Source organism: Hirundo rustica, chromosome 7 (genome assembly GCF_015227805.2).
Source record: "Hirundo rustica isolate bHirRus1 chromosome 7, bHirRus1.pri.v3, whole genome shotgun sequence".
In the NCBI taxonomy this organism is placed as follows: domain Eukaryota; kingdom Metazoa; phylum Chordata; class Aves; order Passeriformes; family Hirundinidae; genus Hirundo; species Hirundo rustica.
In genome coordinates this window covers 6,988,105-7,014,236 of record NC_053456.1, presented here as the reverse complement: position 1 = coordinate 7,014,236, position 26,132 = coordinate 6,988,105, and the positions used below count along the sequence as shown (strand labels likewise).

At 37.8% G+C, this 26,132-nt stretch overlaps 1 protein-coding gene across 1 annotated transcript in view; it reads right to left on the bottom strand.

The window, feature by feature from the left end:
- The window catches only part of NCKAP5 (NCK associated protein 5), a 347,214-nt gene that overhangs the window by 147,965 nt on the left and 173,117 nt on the right, over positions 1-26,132 (bottom strand). Inside the window, exon 5 of the mRNA XM_058421378.1 lies at positions 24,069-24,202. Within this exon, the coding sequence (XP_058277361.1) occupies positions 24,069-24,202 (134 nt within the window). The remainder of the gene's footprint in view (positions 1-24,068; positions 24,203-26,132) is intronic.

Here is a 26,132-nt window from a genome sequence, read left to right as displayed (position 1 = left end):
AACACACTGTAAAGTAGAAACACAACTGCTTTAATTTTGTTTGATGGCTAAGTGTACCCAAGTAAAGTTTTTGTGAAGCTCTAGCATTACCCGCTGTAACAAACTGTGAGAAAATCAGAAGATGTTAACCGAGTACTTGCCCCAAGACTACTGTCACATACACCGTTAACAAGGTTCAGTGGTTGAGCAGGAATACCTCTCTCCTCACTGCACCTATCATCTCTTGTTACTATTCATGTCATTACTTAGCTGTAGGTCACTCAAATTCATTTTCCCAGGGTAATATTATAACCTTGCAGGTATTTGAAGCAGACATAATAAAACAAAAAGGTTAATTGTGCATTCTGTCAGGACCATGTGGCATCAGGCCATGACCATCAATTGCCTGGTAAATCTTATCTCAGTTTTCTTTGCTATTTAAACTCCCCCTGGCTGAATGGTAATTTTTCATTGTCTAAGCTGTCTAAAGGAAAGGTTTCAAAATAAAGTTTCACGTTCTTTTGCCCATACCTTGGTTTAACATTCTAAAAGCGCTAATTTTGGTAATGCTTTGTATACGCTTATGGATTACCCATTTCCTAATAATTTAATACTATTTGCTTTTGTAGTTTAAATGTATTATGAGACTAGTCTCCCTTAGTACATGGCTACAATTGAATACATAAACCATCTTAATAAGCCATAATAAGCAATTAGAAAATGGTGTTCCTTGCTTTCAGCAGTCATGACAGAATGAGGCTTGTACACAACATACAGAAGGCTGGAACAGTGTAGCAATTTTTCTTTTTTACACTTTTGGCCAAATTCAACTCATAGAGGAAAAAGTCCAGCTATTTCAAGGACAATTTAGAACTTCATCAGTAAGATCAGTGTGAGCTGAACTTATAAGAGAGCTTGTGCATCTCAGACAAAGCTGAGTCTGATTTTAGAAGGGAGGAGAGCAACACTAGAGTGATCAAAGAGCAACTGATGTGGTGGGTGCACTTTGAATACAACTATCACCTCTGCCAAGGACTGAAAGTGTCTTAAATTATGGTCACAACAACCATATAATGTGGGGAGAGAAAGGTGATGTTGACCTTCTGTGCTGCAGCTCTGTAGTTGGAACTTATATTGAACTACAGGCCACAGCCAGTGTGAAGCACGACAAGAGGGGTCTTCAAATTACCAGTTCCAGGAGAGACATGGGGCAATTTTTTTCTCCAGTGACTGTGAAGTTACACAGAGCCATGCAAAAGGACAGCAGCTTTAGGGGAAAAGAGAATATTCCCAAGAGAAGGCCATTCATGTATCAGCTGCAGAGCAGCCAGACACCCTCACTCTAAGCCTTGTGTAGACACTGAGTCTTCCAGTTCTGACTCAGGTGCTTCTTTCATTGAGTGGTCAGAAGACAGGATCCCCTACACCATCATTTCTCCTTCCAAAGAGTTAAAAGACAAATTCTGAGCAGTTCACCAGTTTACACAGATGAGCTCTATGAAGTGACAGTCTGACCCTCAGCTCTGGCTGCTTTCTCACTCAGCATAGAAGACCTTTTAATCACCCTTCAGAAGCACCTTTCTCATAGTGGAAACTTATGTATCTAATTTGGGGGGATAACGCAAACCTAATTTGTTCCCTCTGCAGGTATTATTTTTATTTCACTTGAAATTCCTTTACTTTTTTATATTAAATTCCGACTATACAACAGACCTACAAAGCCCATAGAAAATGGAACTAATTCATGCCTGTGTTCCTTAAAGAAAGCAAAGAGACACTTTCTTACTCCATTTAATATGATACTGTGCATGCTGGAGCAGCCAGGCAAAGATATTAATATCATCACTTTGTTCCAGTAATTAATAGCAACTCCCCTCAGAGCTCTGATAAGCTGGGAAACACATTTCATTTCTTTTCCTTTCCTGCTCATGAAATACTAATGGAAGAGGAATAGGTACAGGACCCTTGCAGTGACCTTGTATTAGGACTGCAGCTCCTTGGGACTGACCAGAGACAGCACGGAGCCACTACAAGTATCCACCAGTAAATGGGAGGAGACACCCACTAAAAATTTACAGAGCATGGAGCTCAATGAGGCATTTCAGTTCTATCACAACACATTAGTAATGCCAATTATGGCATGAAAGATGCTAATGTGAGGTTCTTCGGAAAGCAGGCAAAAACACCGATCAGCTCTGGAGAGGTTTGTCTTAGTTACCAGCTTCCACGCCCAAGCACACAATGATCTGTTGAAATCTCGCAACTCGTTCACTTTCGGAGGTCCCTAGAGCTGTTAAAATGGAAAACTAGGCACAACCTTCTCTCTCCAGAAGAAGAAACGGTTAATAAACAGGATAAAGACTCGATGTTACAATTGCAGACATATTTTTATATGTAACATTTCCTTTTGTCCTCTTACCCTGGTATGGAAGAATGACCCACGTCCTTGTGGAGCTTGGAGAGGGGTGTGGAACAGGCAAGATGGCTGTGCCAAGACACTGCTGGCTGGAGAGATATTAATGCAGCTTCATAAAGCACAAAGAAGAGTGTGCGTGGAGAGCAAGGCATAAACCTCTCTTTAGATGCTGGCAGAATTTATGGAAAGAAACACACTTGTCAAGTTCTAGATCTACACATCCCCAGAAGATAGGACATGAAATTTTGGGGTATCTTAAGAAAAGCGTTACTAGCCCAATACACCTGAAAATCACATAATAAAGCAACAAAGCTCAGTAGTACACCACACGTTCAGTAGTAAAATCAAGTTAATAAAGTAGAATTTTATGTTTCCAGTGGTCCATTACTAAACAGCATCATATGGAATGATGAGCTTGAGATTAAAGTTCTCCCAGGAGTGTATTTTTATGCTTTGTTCAGTTTGTTTGTTTATTTTTCAGCACGTAGACGTTGATCATCAGCATGCAAATTAAAGGATGAATGAAAAGGAAAAAAAAAAAAAAAAAGGGATATTAAAAGGAAAAGCAAAATAAAAATTTAAGAAACAAATTAGGATATTACCAAAGAACATGCTGAGTAAAAACACGTTTGACTGTCACGTGTTCTCTTGATGTTTATTTTGCTTGTGATTTCTGCTGTATGGGAGCCATCACTAGCAAATTAATCACATCAGATTTATAAGAAGATAAAGTGTCCTCTTCCAATAAAAGCAAAGAGAAGTTCTCATTAAAAAGCAAAACAAGACAATAGGGTTTGACTTTCTCAGTATAAAACTATATTGCCATCCCATGGAACAGACCCAGCAGCAGAGGCATTGGGCCTGAACTACACTGAGCAAATCCAGGTTACTGGAAGAGATCTTACTTTAATACTTTGGTATCATAAAGAATAAGAGCTCACAAAGCTGCTGAAAATCTTTTAAATGGCCAATAATATTTGAGTAAAGTAATTCTCATCATTTTAATTATAACAGTGTTTATGTTACAAGTGTAACCAGCCAAGGAGAAGAACCTGCACAGGACAAACATGAAGCTCTGCTGAAATCAGTGGGAGGTTTTTCACAACACACACAAAAAAATAAAGACTATCAGATATTTAGTACTGATATCAGGCTCATGCACAAAATCACAAGAAGTATTTATGATTTTTTTTGTATAGGGCAAAGCTTTTGCTTAAGAACTCCTAACAAAATGACAGCGTGCAGCAAATTAAATGCTAACCATGTATTAACATAACTTGCTCCAACATCAGCTGCCACATTCATCCTCAGCTGGAAGACATCTACTTTCCTCACTTGCAACTTCCTCTCTTTAGACATAGCCACAGGGACTGTTACAATCTATATTCACATATGTCTTTCAGCACAAAGACAGGATTCTGAAGTATTATGAAAAGTTGGTTTAGTGCATGTTAATGTATGCCTATGAATTATGTAAGTACAAAGAGAGCCAAAAAATCAATCACCGAATATCTACCTACCTCTATTCACATTCTATCTAACAGTCTGGCTTCACAGGAGAAAGGTGACAGCCACAATTCACACGTTTTAGGTTTTGACTACTGTTAAGTAGCTTCACATCTTTTTGCTTCTATGTGTCTGTTGGCAAAAGAGGTCTGTACTCCCCTACAAGGGGATTTTCAGTCTAGATTAATTACTTATCAGATCCATAAGAGCAAAACCTCAAGAAAAAAGCTCCTTGTGAAATGTGGGATATCAGTATTTGCTCTTTACAGTTAAGAATCTTGGTTTATTTTTCTCCAGCGGTGCTGTGATTCCTTTATCAACAAATACCTTTCCTGTGTGTTTCCTCTTGGAAGCCATAAATGAAGAAAATTCCATTTTTAATCTCACATGGTTTCAGTAACAGATGCAGGCAAGTTATCTGCCTTTGGACAAGTTGATAGTCCTTCACAAAATCTCAGTATGTTAGGACTCCACCCATCTATACTTCACTAATCCTAAACTTCACAGTTTAGAATCACAGGTAGAATATCTAACTGCAGAACTGCAACAAAGGCTTCTTCTTGCCTTTCTCTATATTGGTAGGAAATTTGGTGACAAACTTTATAGCAGTTACATAAAATATTTTTACTTTTTTCACTTATAAGAAGAAGCTGGGAATTATATGCATAAACAGTATCGTCACACTGTCTTTTTTTTCTTGTGCGCATATTTCAACAATTACAAGTTACAGGTGTCATATACCCAGGCATAGAAAAAAGATGTGGTATTTGACATTTGCTTTTGGTTTGTGGGTTTTACCCTTCCAATTAAAATAGTTCTCTAAAGACGTCTCTACTAGCTATGCCTTTTAGAGTCATAGAAGCAGACTTCCTGAATAACTGGGAAAGATTTTGTATGACTAACTGGATAAATTTGGATTTCCCCTATATAGTCTCCTCATTTTTGGAGCCGAAAACCATCAGTTGTGTTTTGACAGAGGCTTATGGTCAATGAAGAATCTCCTGGGCACAGCGCTGCAGTATTCAATGCCTAAACACCAGATTTTATACATGGTAACTTCCCCGCAAGAGAAAAAAGATATTGACGATATTTTAAGCATGTGAAAATTCATCATAGAGAGAATTAGGTTTAGAAATGAGTAATTTCTATGCAGGCTTAAACAATGATTGATATCAGACCACAAAAAAATGAAATGCAAACTTAAAACACCAAAACCCAGAAAATTCATAAAACAGCCTTAGAATGGTGGTATCAAAACCTGTCCTATTTATATGTCCTTGAGTTGTAAATACAGATAAGTTCTTTTAAGACTGAAATGTGAAAACTTAACACATGAGAGCTCAAACTGAAGAAAACAAGCCTACAGAGTGATTCCTGTCAGAAGCCATTAACTTCACCTGCCAAAAAAAGGCTCTGTTGTTGCTGAAACAATCCCCAGGAATACAGTTCACCAGATATAAAGAAGGCTGCACACTTAGCACAGAATTTCTGTGTTAGGACTTTCAGCAGTGCTGAGACTCACAGAAATGCCTAAAGATAAATGATCCCATTTTAATGCTGCATTACATGAAGTGGGTGGAACGTACCCTTGTAAGCAGCACTGTTAGAGCTGCCCTGTGACCAAAATTGCCTTTAGTATTAAATTAACTGCATAAGTTGAACTTGAAGGGACTGATGGGGTAGAATATAATTCCTGGAATTAACCACCTTATTATGTATTTGTACATCAAAACCAGCCTCATAAAAGGAAAGAAGCTTCAGCCTGTAGTCTAAACAAACTTTACATCATCTCACAGTATAATGTGTGTAAGACAAATAAAAGATGTAAATTATTTTCAATATCCCTAGATATTCAATATGACCAAAGTTTAGTATGTTTTTGTTTGTTTGTTTGTTTGTTTGCTTGCTTGCTTTTTTCTTTGGTTTTTTGAGTTTTTTTCTTTTTTTAATTTTTATTTTTATCAATAGAATCATCTCAGAAAGGTGCTTAACCTAACAAGACAAAGCAAGGAAGTAACCCAAACCTCTGCATCAGTCTTTTCTCCCAGAGTCGTGGCAGTGGACTGAAAGGAGGATAGAGAGACAAGTGTTCACAAAAATGTGTGGAAAACATTCCTGGTGTCATCACCAGGAAAATACACACACCTACAGAGAGATAGATGGATAGATTAGATAGATAGATAGATAGATAGATAGATAGATAGATAGATAGATGGATAGATAGATTGATAAATAGATAATAGGTGGACGTCTTCTCCTGGCTGATGTAACCAGATAGAAATTCTGTAGTTCATGGCTCATTGCAATCAAACTGATCTATACAAAACAAACAGTCTACGAAACCTAAGAGTGGCCTAAAAATTAATTACACCCAGCAGGAAGAATTTGATTCATCTAGATAAGTTGCGAAAATGCCCTCAGGGGGTAGATATAATCTTTCCTTAAAAATGAATTAAAGATACAATTCCAAGTGTCATGCTCTGAACATATAATCAATACTCCCATTACTAAAATTTCCACTGTGAACTTCCTTAAAATGCTACCAGCCAGTGTAATTTTGAAATCTGAAAGAAGAGCTGACAAGAGGAAAGCCTGTGGTTGTAGATGACAAAGGCACTCAGTTAACCTCAGTGGGTGTAACTAACTCCATTGCAGCATGCACAGATTTTCCAGCCCTTTCTTAGGAATTACCTGCCATGGGAGCACAGTGGAGCTCCAGCAGACAGAGCAAGGTGTATCACCTGCAAATGAGAATACTTCTATTTCATGGACATAACATTCTACAATAAAAGATGCCCACAAGGAGTCTTCAAATATGCTTAAGTCACCGCTTTTACAACATCAGTGCTCAACAAATTTGATTTACAAACTGACAACATGCAATCCATCACTTTAAAATCATACTTTTTTTTTCTTTTTTTTTTTTTTTTTTTTAATTCAGCAATTGTCTTTTTTCATGAGGCATCCATCCAAAAGGTGCTAGAGAAGCCAAAAAATTAAAATTATAATGATGACTTCATACATGCCCCTGCTTATAGTTTCAATTAGTATTGCAATTTAGGATTTATGGTATATTAGAACTAGAAATTTAAGCTGCTTGAAAAATACAGAAGTTAAAAACCAACAGATTTTCTGTTTCTTACAGAGACAGCACTGCACTGTATCAAGAACTTCTCACTTTCTAGCAATCCTTCCATACATTTTAAAAACCTGTACATTGTCTCATCTTATACACCAAGGGTCTTTCTGGATATCAGAGCCTAAAAACTCAGGAACTTAAGTGCATAAAAAGAATTCAGCAATTCTATTCTACTCCTGTGATGACTAAACTGAGAAACTAAGACAGTGGAAAGTAAAAATTAAAAAAGAAAGAAGACAAAAGATGACTTATACTGAGTTTATGGGTAAGGTTTTCCTCCAACTGTTTACAGCTATGCTCTCTCTTTCATCTTTGTTCTAAATTCTAGTCCTTAGTAGAGCAATATGTAATCGAGCAGCAAAAAATCTAAAAATGTAAATATAACCGTAAGAGCAAACACATCTTAAAATTATAAATAAGATAGATGGTTAGTGGCAACTGTAAATTTGTCTCTAAAGAAGACAAACCTTCTCCAGTCTGAGATGCACATGAGACAGACATGGTCTGTGTGCAGACAGTTCTCAGAAGTCATTGCCACGACAGGTTTTTAAATTGTGGGAATTTAAAAAGTTGAACTAAAATGGTGAGGAAGGAGAAGACAGAAGATGGCTAAAACTTGGATATTAGTTTTTAAGTCAACAATAGCATTATCACAACTTGCAAATGAGATTAAGAAAGCCATCAGAACACTTTTGCTGCAGCAGAACTAGCCCATGATAAATCTATGAAACTATTATAACAGAAGTATCTAAATCATGGGTAGATTAAATTTGTGGCTTGCATAAATCACACAGTGCTACATATCAGAGTTATATGCTTTCCATGGCATGAAAAATGATGAGATTTCACATAAAACACTGAAAAAAGGAACAGTTCTTCTGACCAACATTCCAAGTTCTCCAAAAGGGGTCTAAAGACCTCTTAAAATTGATTACACACAAGTATGAACTCTAACTATCAGCATATAATCAGCTTTATGAATTTTACGGTATCATTCATCTTAAATTCTCTCAGACTTTACACAATCGATAAGAAAAGTTTCTCCAGAAAGATGCAATACCTGCAAACAGCCTCTCTTAGCATGAAATTATAGTCAGGCTCCAGTGAATAGGCTCTGCCAGGCACACTCCTCTTGTGCACGTTCCGGGACATTGCCAGTTCCTTTTTCTGACTTGGACAAATGACTTCTCACAAAGGGCTACTCAGGAACTGAGCTGCTTTTTAAAAAAAGCATTAATGTGGCCCCACACTGAGCAGAGACTCTTCTGCATGAAGCCTTCATTACTCATACATTTCAAATCTGTTGCATTAGCACACGGGACATCAGAACCACTCATTCTGTCTGGCGCTCTGTTCCAAAGTCCGCAGAGCTCCTGTTCCCACTTGCTGCTGGGGAAATCAAGCTTTTTCCTCACCACATGTTAGCCAGTGTCTGACCTACATCAGGAAGAAGAATGAATCTTCCACTAATCCACGTCCTAATAGCCAGACTTTCTTAAACCCCAAACACGAAAGCCAGGCATGTGACAAGAAGCGTTATTCCTGCTCCCACCATTCATTAATATTCTTTTTCTTCAGTTTCTTTTTCATATCTTTTTTTTCTCTTTGCATAAATGTATCAGAGAAAATTAATGACACTTATAATGATCTACTGTGTTCAGAAACTACAAAGATATGACCTGCCATTACTCTGTTTATCAGGAAGCAAGATATCTCTGTTGTAGCATTTAATACAATAAACCTTTTAAATCAGCTTTAACAGAACTCAATCAGAACGTGCTTGCAGTGAGTAACGTTCTGTAATGGACCTGCAATTTGTTTATTGAAATAGCATCATCTATGCCACACTGAATTTCAAAACCCAAAATTATACAGTGGATTTTTTTTTTTTTCTTTTCCAAAGGTTCTTAATCCAATTTGGGAGCCTGCAGACTTACACCAGGTAAGTGGAGCTTTCATCTTCTCGATTAGTGAGAAGGCTGCTAGTGCTGACTGAAAACTTCACTACACTGGGCAGGCACCTTTGGAAATGTGTGTCAAGAATTTTCAGTTCAGGGTTTGTAAAAGGTCTTGTATAATCAGTAGAATACTGGTGGTTAGACCATGGAGCTTGGAAATTCAGATAGAAAAACATTTTCCTGGCATTTAACATTGTTATTTCCCATTTACCCCATTTTCATGTTCAATTTTAATCTTTTTTTGCTATTTTTTAATATTAATTCAATGCTACTTAATAGGCTTGCTCAACTTCTACTTCCCTTTGTTTTTCAGGCAAGCATTCAATGCTTGATGATGAACTCAATCCTATTACACACCTTATGAAGTTCATCAGAGTCAAGACTGGAATCTTTTCTCTCAGGTGCGACATTGCTTTACTGAAAAAAACAAAGATTTACTTTGCAAAACACTGTGAATTCTACAGACGAGAAGTCTCATCTATTACAATTTACATATACGTATGACAAGCAAATTTATTTTTCCTTTACTAGTAGTTTCTTTGGCTGCCTCCACAGGATACATGAAGGCAGGGACTCAGAAATTGGGTTATTTGGCTCTCAACTACCCAGAGCAGCTGCTGGTGAGGCCCCAGGGACACCTCCTGCAGCACAAACCCACGCAAGGGAGGCCCACAGTGAATGCTGTAACGAAATCAAGACTTTTCCCTCTCAACCCTGCACTCTACTCATAAAAAAGGGTTGCAGAATGAAGCCTTCTGCTCTGCCACCCCCTCTCAAAAACAAACACACAGATATTTATCAGGTGGACTGCTTATGGGATTATTTTCTTAAAGGAGAGGAGCTGTTCCTACCCACATCCTACTGGGGAATTTAGTTTTGCTGTAGAACTCCTGGGGAAGCAATTGTATCCCTGTTGTGAACACCTCAAATGCAAAAGAACCCTCATAAACACCAAAAATCTATAATAAATGTTTAGCCTTGCTTTGTTTTCAAATGTGCTCTTCAAATATCATTTAAAATTCCTGACAAGAAGCATTCCAGTATTTCCTTGCTCATGAAGTGCAAGTTTTCTGAATTTACCACTCTTGGTTCTGGAAAGGGAGACAAGACATACAAGGAGTTGTCACTTTTCCTGCTCAGCCCTGGCTGCTGTGGATCTTTAATGGGAGTTAGTTGGCTGGGTCAGGGCAAAGGCACACACTTTCTGTGCTATAATCACTGTCTCTGCCCACAAATCCCCTTTCATATCATAACTGCACAATTTTGATTAGTCACACCAGATGCAGGTGGACTGTGCTCTTTGGTCACTCACTCATCGTCAGGAACACAACACCAAAGCACACACTGGATTATTCCATTATAAAAGCATCCATGTACAACAATGAAAGACATCAGGTCTGATGATCAGCCACTGGGTGTGGGGTTAGAAATAACGGGGTCAGTAGCCACTTGAAACATTTTTATGGCTTCCATTAAATGCAATCTGTCTGTGAAAGACTCAACATCTGTTTAGAGTTCATTTGTGTCTTTTCATTCATAGCTTGCTTTGGGTTTTTTTTTTTTTTTCAGCTGGTAGATGGACCAGATTTTCAGTTACCAAGGTTTTCTTTCAAGTGCTTAAATACTTCCCATCCTATTTCTTAATTCCACATATAATTTCAAAGCACTACTAGTTAGTGAATTGTTCAGAATTTGTCTGTTTGTTTGGCTGTGAAACGTCACTATTTTCATTTAGAAGACAACAGAGAAAACAAATCCCAAGAGATTTTGAATCATTTTAATAATCTTCTTTTAAAGCCAACCGACTTAGGAACAGAAAAATAAAGGGTAAAACATGTTTACGCAAATATTTCTTCGGGTCAGGAACAGAAAATTTCAAGCTAGGTATACTCTGAATTATTCGTTGATATTATTTTTTACACTTATACGCGTTTCTGTAACACGAGACACGACCAATCTTTACAAATCTCTATTTCCATTGACCAGGTGGGCAACGAAGCTATTACTACCATTTATTAACATATTTTTCAAATATAGATTTTAAATTTCAGAAAGTGAGATTATTTCTCCTTGAAAGTTATGCTTATCTTCCCAACATACTTTGTTGAACGTCCTTTCTGCAGGATATGCATCCTCTTCATCCAAAGCAGTGCTGCAGCTCAAATACCCAATGAGCTGGTGTTGATGCTGACCAACAGCTCTGCACTGAGCAGCCCCCTGCACAGCAGTCCAGGGAATACTCCCTGGAGGAACAGGGAATGGAAAATACACTGATGCAGACACCAGTTCTGGTGCTGTGTTACTCACTGAACACTTACACACCCCAATCTGAACTTATCCTGAAATATTTCGGTGAGAGAAGGAGTGTTGTTTTTCTTTTTAATTTATTTCTGCAGCTTCACAGGCTATGAGCTAACTGTAAAATCTGCACATGTCTTGGAAAATCATAATAAAGAGGTAAATCAAGTAAACTCTCAGAATACCTAAAACGTACTCTTGTGTATTACTCACATTACTATTACTGGTATGTACAGATAACACATAACAGCAGATGCATTTAGAGGTTTAACTAAAAAGTTTGAATACAAAACATTAAGAAATAAAAGATGATACTTGTATATTATTTTTATTTAATCCCCAATGCATTTATAAAATCAAGAGCAATGTCATTTACAGAATAACCAGCAATGTTTTGGGTTTGCCTGCGTAGCAGAAATAAGCAGAACTAGCACAAGAATTGGCTGGCACAGTTTAGGCATTAAATTAATCTCAATACTGCAGACATAAATTTCTGTTAGAATTACAAAAAAATATACAGAGACTAAACAAGATGTTTAAAATAAAATATATTCTTATCTACTATATTTATGCGATTAAAAAAAACCACTGGTCCACTTCAACTTAAGCATCAGAATGAAATCACATCCTCAAAGGAATTAGTTAAACAGTCCTAATCCTTCATCATCTAAATCCAGCACTAACTCTCAGGCTTTATATTGTTTAATCTGAACAGTGAAGAGGACCATCTTCTAGCTCTCCGAACAACATGACAATTAACCCTTAAAAATGAAAATCAAGGTACAGACCAAAGATTCAAGATGAATCTTCCAAGATTCCAACACCACATCAGTATAATTAACTAGAAATATGACTAATCAATGAGCCTTGCCAAACAGCAGAAACTCAGCAAATATCAGCCTGTTCAGAATGCAAGAATTAGAAAAATGGCCATTCAGAAACTCTGCTGGGTGTTACTCGGTATATATTCATAAAAACAACCTGATATAAAAGCAAAAACTGAGCAGTATTTCCATGTGTTACAAATAGGAGGAGCTCAGTACAGAATAGGTGTGCAACAGTTGGATACGTAAATATTCCACACTGAGATCATGGAAGGATCATGTGCCATGATTGCTCCTGACAAGGTGGGGTATGAAGCTTCTTGGCCTAATTTTAGGCACAAAAAATTTTGGGCAGCAAATACCTATCAAATAAGTGGAGCAAGTCAAGAAAATAGAGAAAGTGAACTAAATTACCTGGTTATAGTAGGAATTATTCTCCACCACAGGCATGTTGGTTTGTATTTATAACGATATTATTATCCATAATAAAATGCCAGATTATTGTAAACAGAGACTGTATCTTTTAGATTCAAAACATTATTAACTACTCAATAACCTTCATAAATTGGAGGGGAGGGTTTTGAAGAACCTCGACAAAATAATGAAGCAGTGAGTTTTTCTCATTGCACAGTATTTCATTTCATTAGGACTTCATCAATGCCAATACTGCTCCATAGCATGTGCCAACCTAATGATAAAAGGTTATTTCAAATTTTCATATACTCCAGATGGCAATGATTCAGAAAGAATCTCACTCTTTATTTCAGCAGGATTAGGAAACCTCTTACAACAACCTCAATTGACATTTCTCATCCTGCCAGCACTACAATGGATCCTGGTGCCTTGTGTTTCACATTGCAGCTGCCAGTATAATTGTACTATTACACACTGGTTGAGAACACAAACATAGGACCGCAATAAACACTAAATATGTCACAAAATATGCAGCACAGGGCTCAGAGGGAAATGCAGGCAAGTCTGGAACAGGAAAATATCATTCATTATTTTGCAACACTATGAATTTCAGCTGAATGAAACCCAGAATATTTTAAATATTTTCAAAAGAACACTCACTAACATACAAAACTAGTGAAACCAGTGGCCCATTATTCTCCCCACTATACACTAAAATTGTCAACAAATATTTCAGAAACAAATGCAAATAGCCCGCTTGAAGTTTAGTATTTTTAACATTCCACAGTAAATTCACACCAATACAAGAGACCCTCTCACTATACTGCATAGGTTTAGACAAAAGAAGCTCTTTTCTCAGGGAAGGGCTGAGACTATGAAGTAAGAACAGAATTTGAGAGACATTTGCCATTAAAGGAAGACACTGACAGCTGGAGTGTGGTTTTTATCTCCACACTTTGAGAATAAAAGCATAGCAGCAGCAGACATTTGCAGTACTTGAGAAGATAAAGAAATACTTCGTCTTTAACAGAATTCATAATCTGAGATACACTTGCACTCAACAAGCCAATGAGAGGGATCTCCACTGTAGACCATCTTTAACACAAACTCACTTTGATGTGCTGTAATTGTGACTGTAATTAAATAAGTAAAGTCTTTTTAATCTACTGATTACCTTGCTCTGCCTTACTTGCCCTTCATAAAGTAGTAGTATTGGGCAGAGTTTTCTGGTTTGTTACTGATTTTTCCAGTAAAAAGCAATATACACAAGGACATTGTTCCTTGCTTATAATCCCTACATGACCTATAAAGGATCAGCTTTCTCATGGTTAGTAGACACAGACTGGAAGGAATCTTCCAGAGGAAGACAAACAGTGAGCAGCAATAAAAGCACAGTCAACTCAGTGCCTACAAAAAGGCTTCAAGATGAAGGATGAAACCTATTGCTAAAGACAGAAAAATGTTTCCTTCTGATCAGGTGAGGCAGTGTCTCAACCCATGCCACATTCATCCAATTACTGGACTGTGGCTTGCAATCACTGATAAGGGTACTGCAATTTAATAATCTAATCTGTATCCCTAGAAAATGAAAGCTCAGTTGGAAACACACAGTTGGCTTGGATTTCCAGTTCTGCCATGATGTACATCTTTCTCTGCTATGTACTGGTATGGAAAAATGGACAATTAAATCCCATAAATATCGAAGAACAAAAACACTTGCAGAAAAAGGTATGTCCAGTTCTAAAATGCAGCACAAACTCCTGTGCCAAAACAAGACCACAGAATTCCCTGTTCCTTGCAGTGTTAAGCCTCATGATCTTGTATCTCCTCCTAACCACTTTTCTCATGACAAATGCAGCTCCTCCCTGGCATGCCGCTTCTTCCTTCCTATCTGGAGTGGTGGTGAAAACCAAGTAGAGTAAAGTCCCTTATCTTCCTAGAAAGCGATTGAACTGGGATTCAGTTATCATGGAACAGAATGATGCAAAAGAAAAATCTTCTCCAAGGTAAAATGTAAACTAAGAGTCTTCAACAACATCCTAAAAGGCTGAAAGTGATTTCTACAATGTGACTTGTCCTGAACTGGATTTGTAATTTCTCTGCATCCTTTTGCAGCATATCCTTAATTATCTGAAAAGAGGAGCTCATTGTTTGATGCAAGACAATATGCTACTAACATCCTTTGGACAATGTTTCCAGGATAACCTATCTGTAATTATTACACTGCATGCTTAGAAGATGGATGTTTTCTGAAACACATATTTAATTAATACTATTTAACACACTGTTTGACTGAATGGTAGTAGTGCCCCATTGGTAAAATTTGAAATTATGGGGCGGGCACTACACACAGAATTAAAACCATATTAAACTGAATCATTCAAATCAATTTACATTTGCTTACAGTATAAGCAAACTGAAGCACACATTATGACCAAAGATAATCACATTAAGTTTTTTGACAATGTTCTACAATAGAAGCTATCTGAAATAGAAGACAGTAATGGTTACTAAATTGTCACAGAACCCCTGGGGAGTTAGGAGGTATAACAATATTAGTCATGTAGGTTCAGGATGATTAATGATACTGCAAAAACTATCAAGATTGTAGCAATTAACCCTTTACAGGCAAACCCCACAGTAATTACTGAGATCCCTTCCTGCCATAAACCAACCATACCTGACTCTTTTTGTTGCATTCATAGTGCAGTTACCATGCACCTTTCAGGAGCTCGCGGGGATCTGCTCTATCAATTTTCCTTATTTGTTTGAGTAGTTTGAATCATATCAGATGACTTACAACTGTTCCACTTTTCATGTGTTTCATTCTTAGGTGTTTCTTTTCATGTGTTTAAGAAGGGAAATGTCTGTTTCTTTCCAAGGGACATTCCCTCTGCTAAGTCTAGATATAGATCTAAACCTGGGGAGAATCAGAAGAAAGACCTCACAGCTGTCCTTGCTGATACTGACGGACTAAAACCAAGCATCTTTTCTTTTTCACATCCCACCTTTTCCTCTGTGTGACATATGTCAAAAAAATGAACAAGAAACACCTGTGTAGCCGAAACAAAACTCCTTATGCCTTCAGGAGATAAATCCCTGAGGACAGACTTGTAGAGAAGCCATGAAAATGTAGTATCAGAGTAAGACATGAATAATTAGAAGAACTAGGTCTATAAGCCAATAAATACAAGGAGAAAAAATCCATCCTGTTCTCTCAATGTTTATCATATACCCTGGAAAGCTAAATTCCACAAAAGTGAGTGTCTAGTATAATAGCTTTTCAGCCTTAGCTATACTCACTGCAACCTTTAATAACTATATTTGAAATGTGTGCATAGATGCAAGCACACAACCAAAATGTTTTGGCAAAAGAATAAGATGAAATTTTTAAGTTGCTCTGTCCAACTTTGAGCATTGAAAAACAAATGAACTACTGCACAGCCTGTTACATTAGAACAATACCGTGGAATAATTACAAGTTCTAAGATAAAATTAAAATTACCATAATAATTCTCCTGTGAAACAATCCAATCTATGCAGACTAAAAATTGCTACTAGGTTGAAAAAATGCATTACCACATCAAGTCAGGCAGATAAATAATTCTATTTTCGTTACTTAGTGGAGATACTTAAAAGGTTATGCAGAGCAGGATGAAAAACTGATTATATTTGCAAATTATGTACTGGTCACATTCAAGGAGCAGCTCTTTACCCACACACCAGCACTAGAAAGCCAGCTATGCAAACTGTGAGTAAAGATATGATTCCACAAAAGTTTCTCACTGAGGAGAGCCAAGTCCCAATCTACAGAGCCCATCTTTGGGTACAACAGGTGGTATTCATCCAGAGACATCTTTGAGCCTGTTTTTGTACTGTTCCTTGTACCACTTCCTTTAGAGTCCTTTTGTGAAAAGCCTTTTATCCTCCCTGCCTCATATATACATGAAAACCAGAAAAATCTACCGAGACAAAACAAATTATTCCTCTATTATTCTACTCAGAGTGACAACAGTCAGGATTTCATCATCTTCTCCTCTTTCCCACAAATCTCTATCTTTGTACTATTTAAGGTGCTAAACTCCCCAAAAGTACTCGGAACACTCTTTTCCTCCTGCCCTTAATGAGAGGTGAATCATAGGATGGTTTGGGTCAGAATGGTTTGGGTTGGAAAGGACCTGAGAAATCATCTACTTCCAACTCCTCCACCATGGACAGGGATGCCACCCACTAGATTCGATTCACAGAAGTCACACGAGACTCTTAATAAGGACGAGAGCTTTTCAGGATCAGATTTTATCTGCTTTCCAAATAAAATGGGAGTGTAGTCTCCCTGATTTAGTTTGATGTAAAACTGTGAAGGTGAAACACAGACTCAGTCAACCAAGGAACCTTTGAAGATTCCAATCATGTTCATAAAAGAGAAGTACAACTACGAAGATCATTTGACTTTATGTCAGCTTTTTAATCATATTATTCCCTCATGGTTTAATTTGCTCTGTACCTATCACCATCAATCTGAATGCACACCACTGCCCATTAATGTTACATTTACAGTCTACAAGTTTTATCGTACAGAAAAATTACTAATACAAGCCACTTCAAGCACTGAACAGCAAAACCACCACAAAAATTGTGATCATAAACTCACGTTTCTCTCTGATCCATTAGTAAAGAGGAACAGCCTATAATCTGCAAATTGCATATTAAGCATGGGTTTTCAATCGCTTGACAAAAGAAACCACAAGCCTGAGAGGATCAGTAAACTAAAACGGGATAAATCCATGTTGTTTGGGTAGCAATTAAAGTTAATCACGAAATCAGAGGATCAGTCTTATTTCTATTGATTTTAAATGTGTGCGTCTTTCTGACTGTCTGGGGCAAATACTCACTTTGAAGAAATCAAAGTGTGGAGATCTCGTGTGTGACTTAGTGAAGCACAGGGAAGGCCACCAGCTGTGACAGACACATGCAACGGAGGTTTGAAAACTGTCCCGTAATTTCCAGATCAGGAAGGGGTCATCAATAAAACGTGCCATTGTACAACACTAAAGGGTAGGACAAGAAGTCAAAGAGAGATGGAATCACTGGGCTGGTGTAGAAAAAAAGACTCTGCTAGACAATCCTGTAGCTCAAACCAGACTGATGCTTTTAAAAGCCTTTTATTTTACCACAGTCATCCAGAACAGATCCTAAGGTAACACTCGTTCTTTGCTGGCCTTTTTCTCACCTGTTCTTACCTAATTTAACTCCTCTAATCAATTTACTGGAACATAATTTCTATTTACAGAAATCTCTTTGAATTACTGGATTCAAAAAGGTAAATGACAACACTGTTTCCAAGGTGACTCTCCATAGTATTATTGCACTGTAAGGATTTAAGGCCTTTATCACCACACTGCCTGGGTATTTCCTCCATTTCCTTTTTAATATTCTTTGTTATACAGATATTATGAAATGTAGGTAATGTTTTAAAAGACAAAGGTACACAAACAATCTGAAGTAGGGAACTTTCCATGTTCGGGTTCAGAAAGATGGATCTGATTTTTACATGAATAAAATGACTTCTATCCCAATGAAACAGGAAGCAGAATATCATTTCATGTCTGAGAAATCAGTAAAAGGCAATAGATGCAAACATCCAGAAATATGAGTATGATGCATCCTATGAGCACATAGAAAAATACCAACCAGACACAGGATTTCCTGAGCACACAGATCACCACGCTTTTGCCTGGGGGAGATAAAATTACCTATTTCCCTGGTCGCCATGCCAGAAGCTTTCAGCAGCTAAGGACTCTCATGAAACATCACCACATGATTTACCAGTGCATTGGGTACTGAAATAGGGCTGGCTCTTAATGCAGCCTCAGAGCCTTCAGAGTCCAGAGAAGACGGAGAACTGCGGGTCCCTCCCTGTGCATCTTGAGTAACGCCTGGAGCAAAGCAATCCCTTGCTCTCTGAAAGTGCTACACAAGTCAATATACATCATGCAATGCAATTTGCTATAACTTCTGCTCCTGGCGTGACTTCTGTGTTACAAGTTTACCCTGGTTCTTCAGTCACTCTCTGCAATCACTCCGAGCTCATTGCTTTTGTTCTTTCTCAACTTCAGCACGAAAACATTATTTTGACCTGATGGTTTCTAATGTGAGAATGAGAATTTTGGTTTTGAAGAAAACTGAGGCACCACACTCACTGAAGGTATTTCTCATGTGCATGTACTTTCAAAATTATTGTATTCATACATAGAACTAAAGAGTGGAAAAAACTGGGCCTGGTATCAAAAATGATAACATTTCTGTTTTATTTTTTGTTGGTCAAACAACAGGAAACCAGCACATTTTGTACAAAGTAGCCCAGAAACTGGGTGGGGTCAAACTCCATACAAACTTGGGGTAATCTCCTCTTTGGGCTTAGTTTCCTGAGTTTAGTAAAGCCATTCCTTTATTTCCTGTCAGATGAAAACTATTCACACAAAAGCTCGTTGATCTTACTTAGAATGGTTCTTGACAGTTCTGAGTAACTATTATAGATGAAATATGTACCTAGGTGTTGTAAATAAACATAGAGAAACATACTAATGCACTCACCCCAAGAGTGTTAATTTAAAAGAAACTTCATTCTTTAACTCTGTCAATTCTAATCTAAAGGTAAGATCAATATCCTAAGCAGTAGGTCAGAGCCCCAGAAAAGCAGAATTCACACCATGTCCTGAGGCTTGTAGAGTCCAGCAGCTTCCTCCACAACCCTGACACCCACCCTGCTGCTCAGGGGAGGAGGTGGAAGAGTCAAGAATAAAGGAATGAAGTCGAGTCTGGGAGGAAGCGATGGGTGGGAATAAGTGTTATTACTTTTGCCATTGTTTTTTGCTACCCTACACTATATTCAAGTAGCAATAAATTAAATTCATCTTTGCCAAGTCAAATCTTTCCCCTTGATGGTAAGTGGTGAGTGATCTCCTGTCCTTAATCCATGAGGGCTTTTTTTGCTATTCTTTTCTCTCCCAGCCCTCTAGAAGACAGGGAGTGAGACAGCGGCTGGGTGGGCACTTGGCAGCCAGTCAAGGCCAACCTCCCACACGCCTGACAACGCTCATCCTGCAGTCAGCAGCGAGGCAGGAGCAGGTGAACAAGACAGACACACCAGACAGGGAGAACTCCTTTGTGCGTGACACTTATTCGCCAGTTTTCCTTGCGACATTTCATACAGTATCAGCTCATAAAATCCAGTGGTATCTAAAACCACGGGGCAGGATGACAAGGTCAGCCTTTGATACAGACTGTCTCCGGGCCAACCTGTCTCCCACAGGCCACGCAGGGAGAATGACAGGAGGTTACTGCAGAGCTGAACAAAGGACAATTGCAATCTCTCTGCAATCTCCCTCCGAGAAAAGAAGTGAACTCCCACATAGGCTCTTTCTCACCCCTGCTATGACAGAATCAAAGGAATGCCACCAATAGCTGCCAGAAGAGCATTTTAATCTCCCCAGAAATTAGATTAAGACGTTATTAATGGTTGGCCTTAGGCAAAGTGACCACACTCAGGGCTACCTGAGGTGTGTACTTCCCAGACACGGCCTTAGCTGGATGTGGATTGCCAGCCATGGCAGAAAGGCCACAGAGGGGAAAGCAGGAGTGACCTCTAGATCGAGCAGACCTTAGAAATTAATTTGTGATGACTCAACAGCAACATGCTGATGCAATGTATAAACGTCTCCTTATCAGAGCTGCAAGGAAAACAGTTATCATTCCCACTCACCTGTCAGCAAGACAGAGTGGAGATAGGGGAATTCACAAGAACTGCAAAATGCATGGAAGATGTGCCTAAACCTACAACCACACAGTTCTTTTATGCCAAGTGTTGTAGCAGTAATTTTCTCCCTTGTCAGAAGCAACAGGTTTAACCCGAAAGTCAATATTAATGTGAGGGGAATATACAGTCTAATGAGAATTGCACTCATCCTATTCACAGCACCCTGGCACATCAAACAAGGACCATTTCCTACTTTTCCAATAACATATATTCTCAAAAGCCTGAGGCAATTTTCCAGTCACAGACATTGGTACCAATAAACAACACAACTTTAACTGAAATAGTTTTTGAAATTTACCCAAAAGGGATTTTAAGATATGATAATGGGCTCTTCAATTATTCTTCCCAGAGACACTTTAAAATAGTGTTTATTGAATTTGTTTCATTCAGACTAAAACAGTGATCAAAGTAACTTAAGTAAAGCTACCTCTTTTACTGTTCTAACATTTAATCACTGTTTAGGGTCACCTGAACTGTATGCATTCAACAGACAACAAGTTCTATTGCTAACTGATGTTCAGCAAGGAAATGCAATCAATTTATATTGTTTCTATTAGTGTACTTTTTAGAATGATACTATAAATTACACCTACTGCTGTGGGCAGAGATGTTGCATTTCTGTTCCCACTGTTGTAGGAAAATGCTGAAAGCAGGAAAAGCACAGCTGAAACCAACAACAAGGAGGTAAATGAGGCACAGTGTACAACAACAACAATGGGAAAGTCAGACTGCATGGCACTGTCTTGGAAAAAACTGGGCTGATTTCTTTTTATAGGGTCAGTCTCTGTGCATTTGAGAACTGTGCAGCTATACTATGTCATGCCAAAAAGAGCCTTATGGAATTTAACAGCTGCAGCAAACAAACAGATCTTAGTGGGTTTAAGAAAGAAAACATCAAGTATTTCAGCTCAAGGTGAGATTATACCACGACAATGGAAAGATAACAGCATCCAACTACAGTGTAAAAACCCAAATTTAGTATTAAACATTTTTTCCTGCAGGGTTTCTCCATACCTCACACATATTTCATGTCCAATACAATTAAAATACGGATTTAAAACTACGTGGATACATGCTACAATTCTGGAAAAGAAACTTCAGTTTAAAAGCTCTTCCAGCAGCTATCACATATTTATCAAACTAACTACTCTGTCAATTTAAGGCTCTGGCAGATTTATGCAGGTGTTAAGAAAGAGAACTTCGATTTATTTCAGACTACTGGGCTGAAATATTGCTTACTTGGTAACAACAGAAACGTCATTCAATAAGAAAACCTCTCACCTTCTGAAGTTCTGCATCTCAAACCATATGCTTATATGACAGATTAAAGTTTTCACACAATTTCATTTAGGAATAGGGAGCATTGCTCTTCAGATTACAAAAGTCAACTTACAGACTACCACCAACTATTATATTTCACTCTTTCCGCCATGCAAAGAAAATAATTTGAAGTGTACATGTAGAAAAAAATATAGAGATGTCTAGGTAAAAATCTTCTCAGTTCAGGAATTACACATATTCAAAAGATTTTTGCTGTAGTATTTGTTCTTACATTGATCTACCTACAACTGAAAGACAGAATGTTTGAGCCCAAAATATTATTCTCTAGTCATTTTCTTCACTTGGTTTTAACATTTCATCCCATCAGCATTTTTCTTGTCCTGTTTAATTGTGTTCAAATTAAGAAAAAAATGTTGCAAATCCTTCAAACAGTACAAAATCTCTAGGCAGCCCAAGATTATCCAGCTTCCAGTTCCATTATTTGTTCAAGCAGGATAAGAAAAAGATACACGCATTAACAGAGAAAGTCTGTTTGTGTAAGCAATTATCTTAATATTCTACTAAAAATCAGCAAAAACAACCTTTACTATTCATCATAACAAACATAATGTTTTAAAATAAAACAAAACATTTAAGTGACACATTCCCTTCGTAGCATCTGGCCTACACTAAAATAAAACCTGATGAGGCCAGCAGGAGTTTTCCTCACTGGAATCACAGGGCTAACCAAGCTGCCATTAATGAAAAATGATATTTAAGTTTGCCTTCAAACAGTTTAGCCAATGTGCAGACAGCCTTAAAAAGAACATAATGCTGATTTAGAGGGCCATCACCTTTATCTAAATCAGAGGGACAGACATAAGGAGACAAACAACTTTAATTCAAAGAACTCACGTCCCTCTGCTTCTCGATAGACCCGAGCACGCTCGACTGCAAACAGCAGTGGAAGAAAAAGAATGGATTAATTTGAAGATAGTGGACTTCAGGGATCCTGACTAATAAAATAGTTTTTCTTTTCAGAAACATGGTAGAAATGAATCAGGCAACTTCACTTCCACAGGAATAATGAAGAGCTCTCCTGAAAAGATCTGAATATGCATCAGTTAAAATTTTATGAAGGTACTGGGAGCATCAGTCTGGAGACTGGCTGCCCCTCACCCCTTCCCTTCTTAACCATGGCTCCATCACCTTCAAAGTTAATTTCACAGGTTTCTAGCTATTGCAGCAATAATACTGTTCTGAAATCAGGACCTCAGGAAATTCCTCCTTAAATAAAGATTAATATACAAAAGAGCAAAATATTCTAACCAGGAATACTCATGGGGTGGATTTATTTTGTCTATATTATTCCAAGAGTCTCATCAGAATAAGTAAAATTCAAACCAAGGGTCAATAAAGAGGAACAACAGAAAACTAAAAAAGAAATATCCTTAGCATTTTTAATGGAGAATTTTAGAATTAACTAAACACTTTATGATTTTTCAAATAGTTTTTGGGGTTTTTTTTGAATTCTGCAGAGATTTAATGCAACTTATTCCAAACAAAAAATAACAGAGGACAACAAATTTTATTATTCCTATCAATGGTTTTTCAGTGTTGCCTAGAAAACCAGATTCAAATTAGAGGAGCAGCATGGCAAACACTCAGGTAATAAGAAAAAAAACACAAAAATTGCCCAAAGCAGAACACCCTAAAAACCCCAAGAAACAAAACCAATGAAAAAAATAACCCTCCAGGTTCTTTTCACCTTATTAAACTGAACTTGAGCTTTTAACAATTCAGTGGTCTAAGGGAAGGAGTTAATATTCAGTCTTGATGGAAAATATACAAGAAATTCCATTGTCTCTTTTGATTTTTAGGATTGTTTTGTTTCTGTTCACGACAAAAAACAATGAAAAAAATCTGTTTGATGTACAAGATCTCATCATGCATCATGAAAACAATAAATAATTCAAATCCTTACTATTATCATATGAATGGTTTGTGTTAATCCCTGTTCTAAGCTGGTTCTCCTGTAAATGGAGCTCTGCTCTAGCCCAAAGCTCTGGCCCAGGCAATGCAGGAAGAGATTTGAAGCAGGTCCAAGCAGGATGAGCTTGCCCAAAGCTGCCAAAAGGCTTCACTTTCTCTTCCTCTCTTTATTCAGACTGATCAAACCCATTCTTGGTTACAAGACACAAACAGCCACATACTGACTTATCAGCAGCACACACTTCTTGAGAAGTGAACAGCTACACCTAGAAAATTATCGGGAATTCTAGCAAACGCAAAGTCCCTAGAAATGAAGATTTTCACACCATCCCGTAAAAGGATAGCAAAAACCTTTTAACTATTCCAGCAATCATTTAGACAAGAGCCTGCGGTGTTCATGGAATTTCAAAGGGAGAGCAGGTTTTGCCTTAGATTAGATCCACTCAAGTTTACTCATGCTACATACCTGGAAAACTGTTCCTGCAGCCCCCGCATCTGAGCTCTGCTCCTCTCCGACTCCAGGGTCACCTCCCGTAATCTTTTTTCACTCTCAAGTCTCAAATGTCTTTCTTCCTCCAACTCATGTATCAGCTTCTCGCGCTGAAATACCGTAAAGATTTATTCATTAATTTTATACATAAACTGCATTTTTAGGAAAAAAAAAGAGCTTTAATTTGGGAAAAAATCATCAAAAACTCAAACTAATTAACCTGCTAATCCAGTGCCATAATTTTTGTGCAGCTGTGTTACAGAGAGGGAAGAATTTTTTCAGAATACCCCATCACACTGAGCTACCCTTCCCCAGCTCACTCATGGATGTCAGCATATTGAAAAACACCCACCCTTCTCCTTCAAAGTGCTTTTCCTTCACCACCATTCAAAATAAATATTAAAAAATTGTATTTTGAGATCTGTGACCCATCTTGCTTGAATGCAGACATGGGGAGCATGAAACAAATCAAGAGGCCAACTTGTCACCCATCTCTGAATGTTTCAACCTCACAAGGAGGAAAAGAACCTGATTCTGCAGCCACTGCTTTTCTTGTTTTGGCTGAGAGGAAGATCCCTATCAGTAAAACAGAGTTTGTTTGAATTTACTTAGTGAAATACTACGACAATGAATGTTTTAAAAACTGAGTACAAAACAAACCAACATGAGAGAAATAAAAGTGTCATTAATATTACCAACAGCTCTCAACTTTGAAGTTGACTTTATCAACTTTGATATGGGTTTTGCTGATTCTCAAAACGTAGCACCAAAAACCCCAACCCACAACATACAGTACTACCTGGATAAATCTACACATGTCATGGCCTAACCTTTCTTAAAAAAACGAAAGAACATCATAAAAATTAACCTAAAATTTATTCAAAATGTTATTGCAATTAAAAAATGTATTTCCAGCCTTTTCCATGTGACCCGGTTAAATGGAAATGAAATTAAATTAGATTTTTTCCTAGTGAATTTAAATGAGGTAACATCAATAAAACCCCCAAGGATTTTATGTGGCACTACATTACTCTCCGTCAGTGATGGGGTTCCCATGTTTAGGAACAGGTTAGGTCATTGTAAAGCTACAGTGGGCTCCCCACATCCATCTGCTTTGTGCCTCTGGTGCAGGGAGATTTGCTGCCTGTCAACCTGACGTAATTCCATGTCTGACCTAAATTTTCATGACATACCTGCAAAAATGTATATAAGAATTATCCGTACAGTTTCATTAGTAAATAACAAAGGTATCTCCAAGATAAGCCATTAAATGGGGGAGACAGGCTATTTGTACAAATCTCACCGCTATAAATCTTACTGGATAATAATTTACAATAGCAGTAACCAGGGGACCAAAAATATGAACATTGCCAAGTGGAAAACAGATCTTAAAGACAGTGATAAATAAGCAGATGCCACAAAGGGAGGCTGCAAAGGTTTAAATGAAATATCTATATGCTTGTGAAAAAGTAGGAGGAATTACTCAGAGAACAGAGGGGTTCTGTCTGGTTGGCCATATGTAATACCTGGAAAATGGAAAACTGCACAAGAAGAAACAAATTACTGGCAAATAAATACTTTGTTCTAACTAAATTATCTAATCACTGTCCCTAGCGTTACATAGCCATGTCCTGCCAGGTGCTGAGTAATCCTGAGTTTCTGCCACAGAAGGAAGTGCAGAGAGCTCAGCACCACGCAGAATATAGACAGCAATTGGCTCACAGAGGATAATTCAGGCTAATGATATGGGAAGAATATTCACAGCAGTCAGTATTGTTCCAGCTTAGATCCCATCAATGCCAGCTTCAAAATGATCCTGCTCCAGGAAATCTTGCTGAATTGCTGTCAGCATCTTCTCCTGTAGAGAAGTTTCACTGCTGCTAAAGGGACATCTAGGACCACAGTAGGTAACAAGGAAAATGACATAAAAGAAATATATAACTACCACCTGGGACTTAAGAAAAGCTTTCAGAAAATACTGGTGTCTACAGAAACTGGGCTTCAAACCAAATATGCAGCTGTTCCTACAGGAACTGAGAA